Source organism: Callionymus lyra, chromosome 18 (genome assembly GCF_982586985.1).
Source record: "Callionymus lyra chromosome 18, fCalLyr1.hap1.1, whole genome shotgun sequence".
NCBI classification, from domain to species: domain Eukaryota; kingdom Metazoa; phylum Chordata; class Actinopteri; order Syngnathiformes; family Callionymidae; genus Callionymus; species Callionymus lyra.
The window spans coordinates 22788101-22807757 of record NC_141835.1 but is presented as its reverse complement, the minus strand read 5'-3'; the positions used below and the strand labels follow the sequence as shown (position 1 = coordinate 22807757).

Genomic DNA, 19657 nt, shown 5'->3' with positions numbered 1-19657 from the left:
GCCTGGCTTTTGATACAGTGAAACTGCTCCTTTGCTGATTGCACATGAGAGAGTGTTTGTTTTGGTCAAACCTGTACCTTCTCTCTTCGGTTAGTGTTTTGGCAATGTCCGCTAACGTGGGGATTCAGCAACCGCCAACCCTCAAAGAGCGGCAAGCATCATTCAACAAATGAAATCAAACACTAGAGAAGGATGTGAAACTACTCCAGTAATATAGTTACTCGGTTCAATAACACACATTAATACAAATGACATTACTCTACTCATGAAGCAGGCAGAAGCTTACACAGAAACAAAATTAAACACTTTTTTAAAACAAAACTTGCATGAAAACTTTAAACATAGATACACAATATGGTTAAATAACAATTTCTCTTCAGTAATAAAGTTTAAGATCCTCTTCAACATTGCAGAAACTGTCAAAAACCAAGTGACAGTTGCTGCTTACTCATGTACTGTGTGCTTATCGATTTAACGATCTTTAAAAATGACATTGAATTACAGTCCTATAAAAGAAATAAACATCCTTTATGTAACTATTGTGTTAAGCCTTATCCACTCACTGTTTTCATCTGAGCTACAACCGCTGGAAGGTTGTGTATAAATAGCTGCACATGATTCTTGAGAAGGCCAGTGCTGACCTTTAAGTGGACAACAAGATCTGCCACAGCAGGAGCCACAGGCACACATGATTGCTGCTCACAGATATGTTGTTGTGTGCACATGGACACACACTGTTGTGTTGTACTGTTAACTGATGTTCACATATCAGCCCTTTATATGTCGACGAGGTCATCCTCTCTCAGGATCATCTTTCTTCTGTAAAGAACGCTGAACCCATTTAAAGAGATCTTTATTTATTGTTTTTGGAACTTACTGACATACATTTCATACATTGTTGCACACTAGCCTGGTGTTTTGTAAAGTTCGACATATACAGTATACATATATTACATTTGTTATTTCTAAAAAATATATTGGACACATTGGCACAGATAACGGAATAAGTCTCATTGAGGGCATCAATCGTGGTTTCAAATTGTGAGTACATACATATGTTCAATTAAAAGATTTCTGGCTCATGAACCCGTCTGGTTAACTTGTTATTCTTCTCCACCACAAGATAAAGCTTTAGTTCGTTCGTTTGATCTGACTTTCAGGTCAGCCAAATGTTACTTACAATTCCGTCTTTCTCACGTCGATAAGTCATCTGGGCCAAACCTTCAGGGCAAGTTATGAAGTGACGTCTCTTGCCGGACATACCATCTATTGCAGAAAAAGGGTCTCCACTTAAGCGGCTCGCTCTGCGTTAAAGAGACTCCCTACATTCCATTCAGTTATCAAACAACCGCATGTGCTTTTTCCTGACCTGTGGTGAAATTAGTGTCACATATAAAGCTGCCCCTGTATGTGCCAAGCTCTCGTCTCCAGTATAAATCACTGAGCTGAGGTTTTCTTGTTTTACTATGTCAGAGAGGAGGGTTCATTGAGGGTTTTTGGGGTCTGTAAGGATCAATTCGAGCCCTGCACATGAGTTTAATCAACAGTTCAGGAGGCTGACGCTTGTGCCAAACCTGCTTGGTTTTTATCAACGTGGTATGTTTTCTATTAGGCTGCTTGTCTTTGTGGTGAGATACTCTGGCTCGTACAAGAGAGCTTTAGGTATTGGGCAGACATACTCTGAGATACTGGTCGGTCAGGGTTAGACGGTAAAAGAGCATGTGTTTTGATTTCAAGCTCAGAAAAAGGGGAAAAAGAAGGTATGATTATTGCCATTATGAATCATACTATTTTTTTGGTGATTTAGCTCCATCATCCAGTGAAAGCTGTTTGCCTCAGAGTGTGAGGATTAAGTTCTCTACATCTGTCTCCTCAGTCTTCAGTTTCTCATTGTCCGGTAGCAGCTTTCCTGTGGTACACACACATGTCTTGCTGTGCCCTTGTGTGTTCAGCAGGGTCCTTGTTTTGAGTGTGTAAGTCGGTGTCGTAGTCAAGTAAAGTGGCACATACATTATTCCAGCTTCCAGCATGAGGGGACATGGGTTCTAGTCAATCTTTGCGGAGTGTGGGAGGTTAAAAGGTGCAGAAAAGCTCTAGCCCAGTAAACTTTGGGACCTATTAGCATTTGGATAAGCCCAAAAATCTCCTAGTGGCCACGCAACACAAAGCAGTGGAGCCTACTGCAGCAGCTTTAAGCCGTGTCCCGTAAATGGACTCTTTGTCCGGGCACAGCGGCAAGATGCCTAATGGCCTTTATCTCACATGTCCTTGGACTGCTTGAAAGTAACAAGCTGGCTTCCTTGGCACTTACGAGCTCAAGCATCCATCTTGTTATTTGGCAAATGATTGCTGATAAGAATAGCTTTGTTCATTTTGTCTGCCTCGTCTGTTCACTGTGAAGATGACTAAGTCTGATGCGTGTCGACCTCATCACAAGTCCACTTCAAAAGATCCCACTTCAAGTGCCAAAACCAACTAAATCTATCGTCATCCAAATGAATCTGCAATGTTTGAGATATATGAAATTTGAGAAATATTTTGGGGCTTACAAATGTATTTTGATAACCTCCATGTTTGTTCTACTATAGCAACCAATTTGCTCAATCAAGTTGTCATTCATTACTTTCTCTCTTATGTAAAATCTCAAACATGCATCGTAAACACATTCTTACACAAAATGTTTTAAATGATTTCAGGAGATTATGTTTCGCTCTTACATCTTCTGAAGTCGATTAAGAGCTCAAACTTGGCTCATCTTTGAGCTTACCTCAAAAACAAGGGCAAATATAACCTAATTGCCAAGTGTTTTTTGCTCATGACTTTGGTCCTTTATCTGATTTTTCTAGAAGAGACACCCACCATCTCTCACAGTAATCCAATTCCATCTGATCTTCCCCGTTCTATTTATTCTCAGTGTAAATTTCTCTATGTACGGATGTGTCTGTTGTAGTGCAAGGCCATCATCTCCACAGATGGACATGCATTCATTCCTTTCATGTTTGAGCTCTACATGGTGTATTTAACTTTATCTACATTTTATGAATATAATGATTCTACAATAAAAGTTGAAAATTATGGACTGGGGTCAGAGTTCAATGAAGCAAATTGAAATAGACTAGTGGAGAGCAAACTTCGCCTTCTCTCCATCTGTACGTTTTAATTCGGTCATCTTTGACCTTGACATTGTTTGTAAAGTAGCTTGGAGAAGTCCTCAAAAGCGTTCTTGTCTGACTTGATTATAGCATGTAAGGCAAACACAGGTGTGTGTGTTGTTGCGGAAAACTTTTCAACATCTAGAAGAGTGGATAAACCATCAAATTATGTTCTATAAAAAGACGGTATGTTATTTTTAGTGCGAGGAAAGAGATCTTTGTATGTTACAAGGATGTGGTGTGTGTGTGTCACTGGCTCCTGTTTGTCTGTCCCACACACACCCCCTCAAATAAACGCACCCACAAATAAACATCACTAAAACAGCTGGAACTGAGAAAACTGCTGATTTCTCCATCTGTATATGAGTTCATGAGAAAGGGCTGCTTCATGTCACGGAAACAACACACTTGTCTGAAGTATTTTTCTTACTTAGTCTCAATTTTCCGGTCCACTAGATGTGTTGCTACAAGCCACAATAGTCTTTCACTAAAATGTGGCTGCAGGTGTGTGTTCTTAACCACAGTTTCACTGACCTTATCACCACCTTTTGTTGAGTTGTTTGCTAGGCTTCACACAGGAACATCAACTTATAAAAAACATGAATTTACCTAAACAAGGCTTTTAAATTACAAACTAGATTTTTTCAATGAAGATGAAAATTTCTTTCGTATACGTGTCAACGTCTTGCATGTGGTTAGAGACATCCTGCAACCACAAGGTCACAGGTTTGAGACCTGCAACAGCAGTTGCGTCCATCATCAGCCATCTGTCCTGTCTTAATGTCCTTGAGCCAACACCTGGACCTTTAACAGCAAAAGTGTAATTGAAATAACCTCTGAGTTCAATGCACCTTAAAAAAAACCTCCACATTTGGTTTTGGAAAGTTGTCATTTGGGACTAATTGCATGCGGTGAGAGAGGGTGAGAGAGGGTGAGAGCTTTGATTGTTTGCTAGCAGTGGGTTACTACCTTCAGTACTGGCCAAATGCTTACCTCACTCTGACTGTACCAGCGTGTTGCAGCAGTCGCAACAATCCTCAAAGCAAGTCACAGTTGGGCAACACTGTGTCTGCGATGGAAAGCTTGTCACACTCGTGCAAATGGTGCCCCCATATCACAATACTTAGGACACACACTACAGCAACATCTTATTAAGATATTTTGTGGGTGAACCATCGATTGTTTTTTTGTTGTTGTTTTTTCCCCTTTCAAGACTTTAAAACTTGATCTAAACTGCTGTTTTAAAATGATGTTGTTATATATATATATACATCTGCAAAGATTGCATACATTTAATTGTACATTTATTAAGACAAAAGATAGCCACATTATATCCTGAATTTTTTAAATTAATTTTAATGAGTTACAAAGCGTATATTTTAAGGAACAAAAAGATAAAGGCTTAAGCTATAGTTAAAAAAATAATTAAATCTAACTATCAATTGCTGAAGTAAAGCTTGAAGAGAGATCTCAACTCATGCGAGCCAGACTGGGCTGCACATTGCTCATATCTGTAAACAGAAACCAGTAAATAAATGACTCCCTGTGGATAGAATTTAATTAAAAAAGTTGTAGTTTTACCGGCACACATATGTAATGTTCTACTTCTGTATTTCTAAGCAAAAATGGGAAGGAAAGGTCTTCACCCACAGTCTGAAAACTCACATCTTCAAAATGCTGTTTACTTGAGGCCTGTGATAACAAACATCACATTGACTGTAGCTCCGCTCTTCCGTTGCTGCTTGCTAAATTACACTGATTGTCATCTTCTCAGGTTTCCTCCTCTGCTGAGAAAAGATAACATCCCTCACTCTATCTGTCCTCAAACATCCCCCTTATTCGCTATCTCTCTATTCTCTAAATCTGGTTATCTCGCTCCTTCATGATGATGATGGCCGTTGCATATCGCTTTAATCTTAACAGCGCTGCATGCTATTTCCTCTTTCTTTTTATCATCGAAATGTGATGTTGTGTTTTTTAACCAGGCATCCGTCACACAGAACTAACCTTGTTGGAGGACTCTTCATTATGTTTCATGTACCATGTTTTAAATAATCTCACTCAAAACCCCCTCTCGCTCTGTTCCTGAAGAATTTCCAAGAACATTCCCACCACCAAGGACGTGGAGCCACTGCTTGAGATTGATGGAGATGTACGCAGTTTCGAGGTGTTCCTCTCCTCCAGAACCCCAGTGCTTACTGCGAGAGATGTCGAGATGTTCCTGCCCTGCACCGTCAACCTTGACCCAAAACTAAGGGAAATAATTGCAGGTACTGACTCCTTCAAGAAACATCTTAAGACATTTTAATTGTGCATTATACTTCATGAAAAAACATAAAATGGTGGAATTTAAACACCATTAAATGAAACAGCTCATAGGGGTTTTTCTAATAAATAAATGAATCTTGTAGCAACTTCTGTGAAGGAAAACATTTTTCAAACATTTTTTAAGTGCCACTGTTCTTTTTGGATCATACTTTATCATAAAATAAGAGTGTCTTGATGTAAAAATTTAGACCAGGAACGCCACACACAATCCAACCAATCCTAGTTATAAGCCAACTTTGAGTCAGTAACGCAGCTGACCACGCTTAAGACTTTTCTGAGTATTTCACCAAGCTTGTTTTATATCACTTCTTCGCGAGGGGGACCAAAGCTCTCACCACCTTATCCTGTTCCCTCTCTTTCTTCCTTGAGCAGTTTCTACTCGCTGCCCTGTGTCCTGTGTCCAGCCAGTGGGCAGTGCTGTCAGCGATACCCTCCCATGAGCCTGCGTCACATCATAAGGCTGTCATTGTTTTCACAGCCTGGATTGGGTCTCACTCAGTGTGTCACTGAGCAGCCACTTGTATAACTTGGAGACATTCTGGTGCCTTCTGTTTCTTTCCAGCCACACAGAACCACTCTGTTCTGTCTTTGGGGTCATTTAGCTTTAATTTGGGATGTTGTGCACCAGCTCACCTTCTCCTTGAATTCAAGTACAAGTGGATACTAAAGAGATTGTAACACATGAAGAAATGCTGGCAAATATTCACCGCCTTGCCAACCAACCTTGCACCAGATAGTCACGTCACACGTTAGACATCTACTATTGCCAAGTGGAAGCCAAAAGACAAAAACATTTAATGAAATGAATAAAATATTAGTCTGCCTCACTTTAACAGTGGACCAAAAGCACGTTTTAATTATGCTGGTACTGTAATGTATAGAAATCTAACTTCAAACGGCTCGTTCCGGTGCTCGAACTACACTTTGTCATCAACGTAAACATCTGACAAAAATAGTTGTGCACATTATTGTAAAGTTTATCCATTTTCATTATCCAAGAGCAGATTCTAAATAAAATAAGTGTCAAGTGAGTAAATATTGTCAATGCGCCCTGCAGACTGCTCTATTTGCCCTTTAGAGAGTCACAAATCTTCAAATAAGAAATGGCAAAAAGGAACAACTCCAAAATATAATCTTAAATTCCAAGTCCCATCAATGAAAACCTCATGAAAACTGCTATCTACAGCCGTTTTGCTAACCAAAACAAAAAGCAGGCTGAGAGATAAGTGGCATCGTTTATATTTTGTTGCTGCTTTATGTTATCAAATCACATTAGGAATGTACTTGATTGTCGATGGTAATTACATTCAAAACATCGATGTATACCTGGTAGCATATCTGTAATGAAAGAAACTTTCCAAGATAAAAAAGAAAAAGCTCCATCATTGATGTGCCGGTGGATCTAAAGAATCTTTGCAGTCCTCGCTTTGAAGCCTTCCTTGTCTTCAGTATTCCCTCTTGATTGTCTTCTGATTCCTTAGATGTGCGTGCAGCCAGAGAGATGAACATGGGGGGGGTCAACTATCCCACGATGACGATGCAAGAGGCAGCAAGCCGCCCACAGTCAGGATACGGGCAGCCATCCACAGCCTGCTCTCCAGCTGGTTCCTACACTGGATCCATGCCTCCTCAGCCACACAGCTCATACTTCAGCGGGATGACTGGTCCTCAACATCCCTTTTACAACAGGGTAAGATAAGATGAGTTCATTTAATGGTCTTACGTTCAGTCATTGGCACCATAACCACACACTTACCACGATAGGTTAGGAATGCTTGGTAAGTTAGCTCAAGCATCTCCACTTGGAATGTCACGTCTATGGGAGCAGATACAGGTTCACCTGCAGTTTAGTTCTTGTTAATTATATATTCATCCATGAAATGATGTTTTGTTTGCAGGAATAAGACAAAGAAAACCTCCTCACAATTATACTTTTATTGAGTTGCATCTCTCTTCTTGATCAGTTCATTTTATGTGTGAGTGGCTGAACTCCCTCATGAATGTTGTTGTTTACGCCCTCTCCTCCCCTTCTCATAGCCGTATTTCCCCCAACATGTCTATGACCCGCCAAGGCATTACTCCCACCATGTCCCCTCATCCATGCGCACCTTCATTAAACCGCCCAGTCAACCAAAGGAAAACACCAATGGACTTGTAAGTAAAGCCCGCGCTGGAAGCTCCTGAGTTTAATCTCCTCACTCTCGGAAAACCTGTGTGGAGCACTTTTCTAATCACTTAACAGTGCTAACGATCCACCCTTGGTGGACCTTTTCCACCTTTTCACGCTCCTGACTCCTTTCTTGCTCACTAACTCGATCACTTTCTCCTCATACGTTTCTCACTATAGCCTAAGTTGCGCTCCTAGACGAAGCTCATTCTTCATTCCTTGCCTTTTTTCTTCTGTACTCGTGTCTGTATCTTGTGTCCACGTCAGGATGTTATTGTGGAGGACGCCAGAGAAGGCCTCTCCTCCTTTCCCTCTGACCCTGCCATGGTAACCTGATTAACAGATGCTGTAGTTCAAACACTGCATGGATTACCTTGCTACCACAGCGGCTTAGCAAGTAGTGGCACGAAGATGCGCAGTGTTTTAATAATGTTAAACAGTGTTATGATCTATTGCTCGCACTTGAATAACAGACTAGTGACTGGGGATTACCTGTACTAACTTAGGCTTTATTTCATAGCCAGCATCATTATTAGTTAAGGCATCCTTGTGTGGATTCATGAAGAGAATGTGTAACATAATAACTTCTGATCTTGAGGTAGTAAAATGCAGATACATCACAACCTGTGTATTAATCCAGTATAACCAGTTGATCTCTGATTTTACATACAATCATCATGGTCTTCCCCACTCTTGACTGAACCAGGACATGCTCAACAGAAGTTTGAGTTTGGATTAAAGACGGCAACAACCCCACTACCAACACAAACTATGTTCTGATGTTAAGAAAAGGATCACTCCTCACCCGAAGCTTTTTGGTTGCAAGATTTGAAGACCAGCTCAGTACAAATGTGTATAAAGACAGAGAAGGTAGCTGTTTGTTTTTTTCTGTAATGTAACATTACAACAGAATTAAACATAAGTCAAAGGTGAGAAAAACAAATCTGAAACGGTTAATTGCCAAACAAGATAATTTCCACATATGGAAAACAGTTTTTGCACCACTGGCCAGTTTAGTGCAGGCATTGTTGTCATGCAGCAGCCTCAAAGTGCAGCAGATAAAAATACTTATCTGAATCCTCACCTGGCTCGCTCTTTCCAATAATATTTTGCCAGGCTTTTTTTATATGTAATGTATTACATGAGCAAGATGAGCGCCAAGGCATGTTGAGGGGTACAATGTCTTGTGCCTGTTTTTAGGCGTCTCATTATGATAGTGTGTTCTTTTAGTCGTTTGCCTGCAGTTTGTTAAAAAACAAAAAAACTAACGATTTAATTAGATTATAATAATCACAGTCACAGAAAAATGCAGGACTTTGCCACAACAACGACCAAAATTCACTAAGACGTACTCCAGAAGTGGAAGCTTGAAGCTTTTTATAAAGATTTTTAACCCATTTTCCATTTTTTTGAAGGCAGCTTCAATTAGAGGAATTTGATGATAACAATTCTTCTGCTTCACAAAGCCACTTATCAGGCGACTGCCAGTGGGCATTTAGAAGAGCTGTGTGAAAGATTTAAATATAGATCAGTCTTAATCCTGGTTCTGCCATCTCCCTCTGTCCGTCTGAATCTTTTTTTTCTGTCTCTCTTTCCAGTCGTCGTATCTCTTTTGTCTTCATTTGCTCAGTTTCATCACAGTCTGGCCTTGCTGTGTACATCAGACCCACTCTGTCCCTCTCTCCACATCTGTGTGTGCATGTGTGTGTGTATGTCGACATGCTCATTTGTTTCTCTTTGGATATGTAAGCAGTCAGAGCTCAGTGTAATTACCTAGCAGATATATGAGTGTGTGTGGATTCCACTGGCTGCTGGGATTATCATCTGAGCAACTGTTGGGGCTGGAGACGCATAAGCGTATGGGCGCACACAAATACACGCGCACACACACACACACAGACAAAGAGCTGGTAGAGCTTATCTCCTTACCAAGACGCTTCCTCCCTCACAGAGCTCGGTTTCCTCTTCCCCATCCTTCTGCCCAGCCCAGAGCTCAGCCCAGCTGTAATTACAGTCTTATCACTCTCACTAGGAGGCTTCACATAAACACACACAGGGACACACCCACTGATATATTTTTTTTCACCAACATTTGTAGAAACCACATTCACAGTTTGAATGCATCGAAGGCTTTTTCCAGAAACTTGCCGTTGTGTCTCTTCTACAATCAGTCCTGTGTGCAGAGATTATGGCTCTAAAAGCTTCCTGTCTCCTCGTGTAATGATTCTGCGTCCTATAGCTTTCTCTATCTCTGCCGGGGCGCGGCTGCTGGTGGGATCCCCACAAACCAGACAGTTAATGTCTGCTTCCATGGTTGTCAATGTGTCTGCTCTCCCCGGCTTCTAGTCTTTGTCTTATTATTTGCCTCACTACCCCCACTCTACCTTTTTCCTTACAGGTACACTACTGGCTCTTTGTCTCTCGCAGTGTCTATTTTGTTGTGATTTATTTGTCCGTCTGCTCTTCTTGTCTCCTTGTCAAGCATTTGAAGGCGCTATCTTTCAAATATAAGAAGGTATTCTCCAGGTTTTGGTGGTTTCTGCTTGCAATACCCCCTGTTTTTATTCCAATCCTCTCACTAACACACTAGTTCATCACATTGCATGCTGTAGTGTCAGATCTTAGACTGTAGGTAGCTCCGTAGTGCACTAATGTAGTTTAGTCTAGCAGCTAGCATTCGACAAAGCATTGAACCCAGAGCTGCACGAAATGAAACCAGAAATAATGAAATGTATTTATTCTATTACTATTTCAAGTAGTACCAGAACACAGTGTAATATGTTTCTCTAAACAATTATTTATTACATTTTGGCTGGATTTAAAGAAACACAAACTTTCGAAACTTTTTTTTTTACTTTACTTTAACAATAGAAAAAGCCTTATTATTTGTGTTAAAATAAAAAACGTGACAGAATATGAAAAAATAAACGTATTAAAAAATAGTGTCATCTGTCAAATAAATTATTTTATAGAACAATATGTTCTATTTGTCTTCTTTCATGATAGTCCTGAATTAATAAGAATACAAATAGCTTAAAAAAAACGTTCAGGTTTCTAAATTGCCTGAACTTAAATTTTCAGATATAACTCTCTAAAGGAACAGAGTTACTTTAACAACATATTGTGCAGCACATGTGGTAATCTCTTCTTAAAATGTTTATGGTTTTGTCTAAGCTGCTTATTTCAGTGCAGCTGAAAAATGCAGCAAAGACGTTTAAGTGGTAGAACAGCGAGTGTGAGGTCACTACAAAGGGATAAGAAGTGAGGAATGTGGAAGGAAGGGAGTAACGGAAGGAAAGAAAAACGTATCAAAGAAGACTGGGGGGTAAAGAAGTGAGAAGTGTGAGTGGATCAGATATTAGGCAAAACTTAGTGAGTGACATGAAGGCTTGTAGCTTTCGGCTCAGTATCATCTAGAGAGTTTCTTGCATATAAAGGAAGACACTATTGCTTGTTTGGCAGCTTGTTGAACCTTCTAACGGTGTGTGCTAACATTCTTGAACGCTAGGTTTAAGATGTGGAGCTCAAGTTCTGACTGTGCTTCTAGGCATTTGGCGCTCCTTTGCTCAGCTCCATGACCACGGACACCGTGTGCGAACGTCTCAAACAGATGGATGGAATTGACCACAACATGCTGCCTCAGTACACCGCCACCATCAAGAAGGTTGGACTGTCAATCAAACTGGATGAAATCATTTGTTCAGTCAATTTCCACTGCAAATAACACTCTACTCCAACGTAGGCAAACATTAACGGTAGAGTGCTGTCTCAGTGCAACCTGGACGAGCTGAAGAAAGAGATGGAGATGAACTTTGGAGACTGGCAGCTCTTCAGGGGGATGGTGAGGCTACAAATGAATCTGTTTAGTCTCGACAAAAAAAACAACAATGTATCATTGATTTTCTCCAACCAATATCGAAAGTTTTGTTCAAAGATTGATGTCCCTGATGTGTTTGTTAGTATTTTAAAACTCCCAGTTTGACTGTTTATGGTTTAGCTCTACACTGTAAGCAGTCATTTGATTTCAAAGAATTCATCTTTATTCCCTTAATTTAGACCACACTGTGAAACAAAAAAGTGTCTAAAAGTGTAACTTAAAGTGTTACATCTTATGTTATATTGCATTACATCTCAGGTTCCAACACCTCATTTTCTCCTTTTCTGTTACCAGTGTTCACCCAGTAAAACTGATGACGTCACGCATCAGGATTGAGCTGTTCTTATTCCGTTATTTTGTCGACACTTAAGCTAAAAGCCTGTTAATTCACTCCAGATTGTGCAGCTATGAATGACTTGAGCGCAACAGTTCTTCAATGGTCGTGATAAGAGTCAAAACAGAAGGTGTTTACATACAGCTGTGTGTCAAATTTCATCATGTGCGTTTGGACGTGGATGATCAAGGATAGAGGCTGGAAATGTACGGCTCTGATTCACCGCAGACTTTGGGCTCTGCTGGCAGCCTCGGTGGGTTCATGTCAGCTCCTCTTCATCCCCCTCTCTGGAAAAAAAGATACATAACAGTATCTTGTAATTTCACATCTTGTGCTGTGCAGGGATATCGGGAAAGAGTTATTATAATCTGAATTATGAGAAATGTGTGAGCGAGTCAGCCAGAAGTCCAGTCAACTGGGTCGGCCCAAAATCACAACCAGATGTAGCCAACAGTCTCCGGCTCTCCATACTGAACTTAAAAAGGGAGATTGATGTTGTAGTCGATGATTTCTGAGAGGGAAGCCTGTTTTCAACAGTGGGAAAGCTGTAGTGTTGTGGTGATAACTGGACACAGGTTGCAGGATTACAAATTGTCCTTATCATTGTAACATGGATGCGATTTGAATCATCGCTGCTGCGATTTATTTATTAGGATCTGTGGCCATTTTCCGAATCGACATGCGTTTCCTTCACAGGTTGTGGAGCAGAGACTCGTGGAGAGCCAAGCTCTGCTTCAGGATGAATCCAGAGCTCCTAGCGAGCAGGGGAGCAGCGTCCAGCAAGTGGAGACCAGGAGGCGCTCTGGAGTACCGCAGCACGATTCCTTTGGCCTCAATCTGAGTTTTGAGGAGCTGAGCGGTGTCGGACTGGAGGAGCCGCCAAGGCCCAGCAACAGCTCCCACTGGCCGGTCAGTGCATTCACAGTGTGTGTGTGTGTGCGTGTGTGTGTGTCACTCATTTAACGTAAAGTTGCCAAAGCGTAGTTTGACACCAAGTGTGCTCACGTCTTCGAGAACTGTCATGTAACCACATGTCCTGTGCAGTGAGCACATGTTCAGCCAATGTGCTGGTGAGCTCAGCGTTATCGCATTCATGTGGTTTTTTTTCGCGTCGAGAAAAAACAGGACACAGCAGAGGAAGCCTGAGTTGAAACCTGCTGCAGCTCATCTGAAGGTGTCGGTGGGCCCCCTGTTTGTTATCTTCACTTCCTCACCATTCCCAATTTGCAAAATCTCTCAGACATGAGAAGACGCTCACACATCGACAGCTGGCGCCATTTCAACTTCACATTATCTGACTTTGTGATCTGTTACGAAATTCAAGTACGTCACCGCACCGAAAATATACCATCTTGCCTCTGCCAGAAACATTCATCCCAACCCTTTTTTACAATAGTGTCTTTATTCTTCAAATCCCAGAGATATTTGTTCTTGTGCATCATTTGCTCTGTTTAAACGTCACTTCTGTCCTGTCAGGTGGCGAATCTCCGCACCTCCAGCATGTCCAGCCTCAACTCCCAGGAATCCTCCAACGACATCTGCAAGCTGACGGACAAGCAGCAGACGGAGTACCGCGACGCCTACAAGGAGTACATCTCTCAGATGGCCCAGTTGGACATGTCCGGCGGCGGAGGGGACCGGCCCGTTCAGCCCAACCCGGGACAGTTCCTTCAGGCCGCCGGCTTGGATGACAAAGGGGTGGGTGGACGATCACAAGTACACTGCTGACACAGCATAATATTCTGAGGAAAATCCTCCTCCGCAATGTATCACACGTGTTATTTATGTTTTTATTGTTAATGTTTGGTGTCGTTGTTGCTTGACTCTTGACTTATAATGCAGTATAAAACATCTTGAACCATCTAAAATGGAGTTCAAATAGTTTTTACCATGCAATGACAGTTAAAATAAAATAAAGAATTATTGCAATTTTATTACATTGAAACAACTAAATTAAAATAATATTCCTCATTTATTCCTGACTTCTTCTTATTCAGCCTTTCTGTCTGTCCTGACTTTAATCAGGAGCGGAAGCTAATATTGGGTTACAAATGTATCAAACTAATGTGCTGCAGTCACCGAAGTTTTATTTTTTAAAGTTTCTTTATGTATCGTTTTTCAGTGTTAAAATAAGTTCAAGCTAGAAATGAAAACTTAGTGAGCAGAAAACAGAAGAAGAAAAAGTAATGTTGTATCTAGTAAACTTTCTCTTTGTTACTCTTTGTTCTTGTTTTTATTTTATTTTAATAATTTTTATAGAAAGATTGCTGTATTTTCTGTGGCTATTGGAAAAAAAAAAATTTCCCAAAGGAGACCTCCTGAGGGATCAATAAAGTTTTACCTTACCTTTACTAGTTACAACATTACTTTACTAAGTAAAGTTATTAATTAATGTTGATCTGTTGGAGAAAAAACTTGCGCAGACATTGTAGACTTGAGTTTCTTCATGTAAAGAGACACATTCTGTGCTGGAGGAGTTAATTGGTTCCTTATTCATCTCTGGCTCCTACTCTTTGTTTCTCTTGGCTCCGTGCACAGAGGCAGCAGCCCCCCTTCAGGGGCCTCTGGGCCAAAAGTAGACGATGCTGTATATTTGACTGCTCCCCTCACTGAATCCTTTCCCATCCTGCAGGCCAAGGAGGGAGCTGACCAAGATGGCCGCAAGTCTTTCACCAAGAGAGGGTCCAAGAGCAATGATGCCACAGATTTCCCCTCGGGGAGCGACGCCCAGCTCCTCGACCCCATCAGTGAGGAGGATGAGAAGCTGGACCACAGCACATCCTCCAGGATTCTGGGCTCCAGGAAAAATGGAGTCTGCTACCAGAAGCTGCCCAACGACGATGACTCGAGTCCAGAAGAAGCTGACAACACCACGCCTCTCCTCCAGAAAGAGGACCGAGCCCAGTCCTCCTGCAAGAGCGAGACTCAAGATCAGAAGGACTCTTCAGACTCGGGGATGCGCTCCAGCGACAGCGCCTCCGAGCGCTCATTGGAGGAGGCCGAAGGAGAGTCCAACGAAGCGCAGAAGCCCACTTTCATTGAGCTGGAGCTGGAAAGCCTGGTGAAGAAGAGGGGCCTCCTCCCCACCAGCCTGAGCAGCCTCCAGGACATGACGGTGGCTCGCATGTCAATCTGCTCCGAAGCCCCCTCTGAAGCCAGCCTGATGGCCAGCAGCCCAGACGAAGCCTGGCCGTCCAGCAACCTGAACCGCGGCGGCGGCACCAACATCTTCAACAACAATGCTGAGGATGCCGGCACCAACTCCAACACCAACAACAGCCACCAGCAGCAGGAGTCCAGCGTCCCCCCTGCGCTCATCATCAGCCCTGGAACCAGCACCACCGCCGCCACCGTGCACCACAACCAGAACCTGCGCACCATCAGCCTGGGTGACGAGCGAGAGAGCGTCCTCTGAAGACGCTCACATTCTTCACGAAGGGTCTTGTTGTTGTTGTTGTAGTTGTCTAACCCTAGACCCATTCTCCACCATATCACATGCTAAACTCTAAACCCAACAGTTGATTTAATTGAATATAAACCTTCCAAAGTTCATATTCCTAATGTGTGACAAACGGTCCGCTTTAATTCAGGCGAAATAGGAAACGACATTCTCTGAACTGTGACACTGACACAGCTGTTAAATAGACATTTTCTCACTCATTATGGAAGAAAAACAATTACGTTAGTCTTCAATTCGTGTCTTGACAAGGATAATGGAGCCAGGGTTAGCAGCAACTACTGTTTTAATGGATGGATCTGAAACATGCATGATTTTGTTTAGTGAACTGGATGTATTACAGGTAGATTAGTCACACGAGGTTGATGGTTAAAAAATGTAAAGATAATGAGGAACCCTCACGAAGATACTCTTAATGAAATCTGCTGGTGTTTGTGACGTAATCGTGATGTTGTGTACTAGTGAAGTTTGATTGTTTCTGGTCGTTGAGTCACCAATATCAGGGTTTTGAAACTTCTTTGGCTTCCGAAGGACAATATTAAATATAAATATACACTTTGCAACAAATCTTATAGGCATTAAAACTCAAATTACCGTGACCATTTAAAGCCTACATTACGATTTCTCAGTTTAAAATGTTTGATATGTGAACTTAATCAGGTGATGTGTTGTGAAAAAAAAATCTTTACACTTAACATTGCTATTGTTAAAAATTCTGTGACACAATTTTGGGCAAATGTCGAAAGAGAAACGACAGAAAAAGGTTGTATTTTGTTTGTGTGAATATTCAAAGTGCTGTTACAAAGGTACTGTGTTTAGCGAGGAGATGTTTGTTAAAAATTGGATGTTATATATGAAAAAAGTGTTTCTCGTGTCGTGGACATAGTGGCAGTTGATGCACGCTTATCTTCTGCCAGATGTGTTTGAGGAAATAAATATTGACCTGTGTTGACCCTTCAAGTAACTTTTCTCTCGTTTTGTTCTCAGTTGACATGGGTTCTCCGACTTGACGAACACTGCTGATGGTGAGCAGCTGTGGCCGATAGATGGCGCACGTTCCACAGACTAAAATTACGGGAAAGTTGAGCCCAGCAGTCAAACTTTAGTTCAGCGACGGTGCGTCAGGGCTGGAGCTCGTGGAATTTAAATGTTTATGCATTTTCTAATAAATCACAATTATCTCAAATAACTATCGTAGTTGTTACTTATGAGGGTCAGTAGACGAAGTAATATATATTTTCATCATGTTTCCATGCTTTCATTTGGACAACAAAGCTGACATTTCTAGCACCCGAGTTCAAATTAAACGTGTTATTAAATGTATATAAACAAGACGAGGAAGTGTCGGGCTCTGCTGGATAATCTTATTTACAAACGCAAGCAAGGAAGTTAAACAGCGTCTTAAACTTATGCAACTCTGTCCTCCGGTTATTTTAGTGTACAACGATCTTTGAGACATCTTAAGGAAACCTACAAGAACTTTGTTAGATCTTCTCACCTAAGTACTTAAATGACGGAAGAGTGAATGTCATCGTTTGACACCCTTAAGTTAGAGTTAAAAGGCCAAAGTACTTCCTTTTATACGTATGTTGAGCCTCCGTTTAAAGTGGAACTAGGCGATCGTCACACTTTAAACCCTTTAAAAGGTCTATTATAAACACATAACAAGAATATTATCGTCAGCCTAGAAACCGTTAACTGAAAGAATAGTTTCACAACACAGGGTTTTACATGTTATTGTCGAAGTACAGTCAGTGTAGTGTGTCGTGCAGCAACATCATTACCATGATAACAGCAAAAAAACAAGCTTCCTCACACAAATACAAGATTCATTTTTTCCCCATTTATTTTTGTATAAAAAAAAAGAAAAGAAAAAGGTACGATTTACATTACTTTTATAAAAAGTTTCAGCATAATTAAGTACAACATTAGACTTTTGCAGAAGTGTCAAATTCCTGCAACTATACAAGATAAACTCCGGTCAAAGAGTTCACAATATTCCATTCTTTTTCACTTCTTGTTCAAAACAGCGTCCAGTCCTTCATGTGCCAACACTTCTGACAAAGACAAGACTTAAACCCTTTTTTTTTTTTTAAATGTATGTACAGCAACTAACCAAGTTCTATTCGCCTCCGCAAAAAAAGCGAAGACTTTCAACAAGGAGATGGACAACAACAGGGCTGGTAAATAATCCTTGGGACAACAATCTCGTTTTTCCTCCCACTGTTTGGGAATATAAACGTGCCTTCCATTTCCAGAAAGGACTCAAATAAAAAAAATAAAAAGTTAAGTTAAATAATAAAGTCCAAACACATAAGATTGTCCCAAAATAAAGCTCTTGACTTCAGCTTCGGATGGAGGAGGAGGAGGAGGAGGAGGAGAAAAAAAAAGATCTCAAAAAGAATCCAGGCTTGGTGTGGGACAGAGGGTCGGAGAGGGTTGTAAAGTCCTCTGGTCCAGCGTCAATCGGTGTGTGTGTGAGCGCGTGTGCGTGTGTGTGTGTTTGACCAAACACCTGCAAAAGATTGAGAGAAGAGAGAGAGGCGTGTTTAGAAAATGCAAACTGGGGCAGAGATCCGGACACACTGGCGCCAGAGAGGAAGCCGCAGTTTTTTAACATTTAACCAAAACACTCCCAATAATGAGCGAACCCTGCGCTCCAGATGTACACACCCACAGTCACACACACACACACACACACACACACACACACTCGCACAAGTTGAGGCTACAATCTGGGGAAGAATCAGCGTAATTGCCGCTCAGCTGGCGCCTTCCCACTTCTTGTACCAATTATGCGCAGACATGGTGGTAGCAGTGACCATACAACCATTATTTCCTGCTGCAGACGCCATTCATTACACACACCAGAGGCTCTACTATCGCACTCGTGCACACGCGTTTTCTGCGCGACTTCCAATCGAATCAGTCTGTTATTTTCAAAACAATCCGTGACGCGCGCGCGAGAGAGAGAGTCCCCTTCAATAAAAAAAAAGGAACATATTGCGCCCGTTTAGAAAAAGGACGCACGTTTGTTGTGGACGCGCGCGCGGATGAGGATCTGGCCCCAGCAGACTGGGGAACAGGATGGCTGGAACAGACTGCAGCAGCAGGACTTACTCACCGCTTTTAGCGACGCGGAGTCCGGCTGTCATCTGTCAGCAGCTCTGCTGGCAACTCGGGAGACTGAAAACAAACAAATAAAAAAAAAACGTTAACATCGATCTTCTTAACCTCCGCCATCCTCTAAGTTTGGAACAATAGAGGAGGTTTTTTTTTTCTCCAAGAACAATGGCGGCCGTTACCTGTAATGACAGGATGCTGATGTCTGTGTTGAGGGTGGTCAGCGGGGTCCGGGAGGGGGTCTGGGGGTGATGATGCAGGCTGCTCAGCGACACGCTGGAGTCCAGGGCGATCTGCAGGTCCAGGATGTAGTCGATGACATGCTGCAGGATCTCCATCTTGCTGACGTTCTTGTTCTGCGGGATGCTGGGCACGAGCTCCTTCAGCTTGGAGTAGCAGTCGTTCATGTTGTACAGCAGGCTGAGCGTGTCGTCCACCGGGCTCTTACTCCGCGAGATCCCCAGGCTCTGCTCCGATAGATTCGCGTTGCTTTTCCGCAGAGACCGAACGGGGCTTATTGCTTTCATTTTTCTCCTGCTTAAGTTTCTCCTTTCCTCTGTCAATGTGGATTCGCGAGGCGATCTGCGGTCAGACTGGATTACGGAGCTGTCACTGCGGCTTTTATAAGCAGCGGACTGGCGAGAACACGTGGGCGGGACAAAGGCGTTGATTAGCCGAGCGCCCCGTGTCGCTCAACTAGATCCCGCGCTGCCATTGGCTGCTCCGCACTCGGCCCTCCCCTTTCTCCTCCGCGTTGCCAGTAGCAACGTCCCGAGAAGGCGGAACCCAGAGTGTGCGCTTCAGCAGCTCCGGTGGGCAATTTGGAAAATTAAGCCCCTTACCTGTTTGTGATCAAGAAAATTAATGGATCGCACGGCTGTCAGTTTACGGCGAGCACGTGAGTCCGAGCAACACATCGTCTCAATTATCCACGAAGCTTTCAAACGAGACTCGATGGTTTGTTTTGACTTATAAAGAAGCGTGGAAATACAGAAAGTTTGTGGACCTTATCTTGAAGAACATCACCATGATGTGTCTCCTGGGCTCACTTGTCATCCATTAGAAACTGATGCGCAAAAACACTTATGACTGCAGGAGATTAAATCTTTAATTTCTTATAATAATATTTGTTTTAAAAGACACATATTTATACTTCTTTTAGTGAGTTTTTACTGGTGACAAGATGGTCTATTGAGTTCTGATAACACGTGATCTATAA

General features: G+C 42.1%; 2 protein-coding genes across 5 annotated transcripts in view; one reads left to right on the top strand and one right to left on the bottom strand.

Moving 5' to 3' along the window:
- Positions 1–16275, top strand: part of kidins220a (kinase D-interacting substrate 220a) — a 42058-nt gene extending 25783 nt beyond the window's left edge. For 2 of the 4 annotated variants that reach the window (XM_087780101.1, XM_087780102.1), the window contains exons 24-32: positions 5244–5422; positions 6962–7170; positions 7518–7634; positions 10130–10162; positions 11195–11311; positions 11390–11488; positions 12555–12767; positions 13335–13556; positions 14491–16275. In XM_087780101.1, coding sequence (XP_087636227.1) covers positions 5244–5422; positions 6962–7170; positions 7518–7634; positions 10130–10162; positions 11195–11311; positions 11390–11488; positions 12555–12767; positions 13335–13556; positions 14491–15273 — 1972 coding nt within the window. In that variant the 3' untranslated portion in view covers positions 15274–16275. The remainder of the gene's footprint in view (positions 1–5243; positions 5423–6961; positions 7171–7517; positions 7635–10129; positions 10163–11194; positions 11312–11389; positions 11489–12554; positions 12768–13334; positions 13557–14490) is intronic. The other 2 variants (XM_087780103.1, XM_087780104.1) reach the window with 2 other exon arrangements.
- A 911-nt stretch (positions 16276–17186) lies between these two features.
- Positions 17187–19032, bottom strand: id2a (inhibitor of DNA binding 2a). Its single transcript, XM_087780106.1, has 3 exons — positions 18621–19032; positions 18440–18501; positions 17187–17830 (listed from the first exon to the last, which is right to left on the bottom strand). The coding sequence occupies exons 1-2, from the start codon at positions 18963–18965 to the stop codon at positions 18445–18447; spliced, it is 402 nt and encodes a 133-aa protein (XP_087636232.1). The 5' UTR covers positions 18966–19032; the 3' UTR covers positions 17187–17830; positions 18440–18444.
- Between the last annotated feature and the right edge of the window lie 625 nt (positions 19033–19657).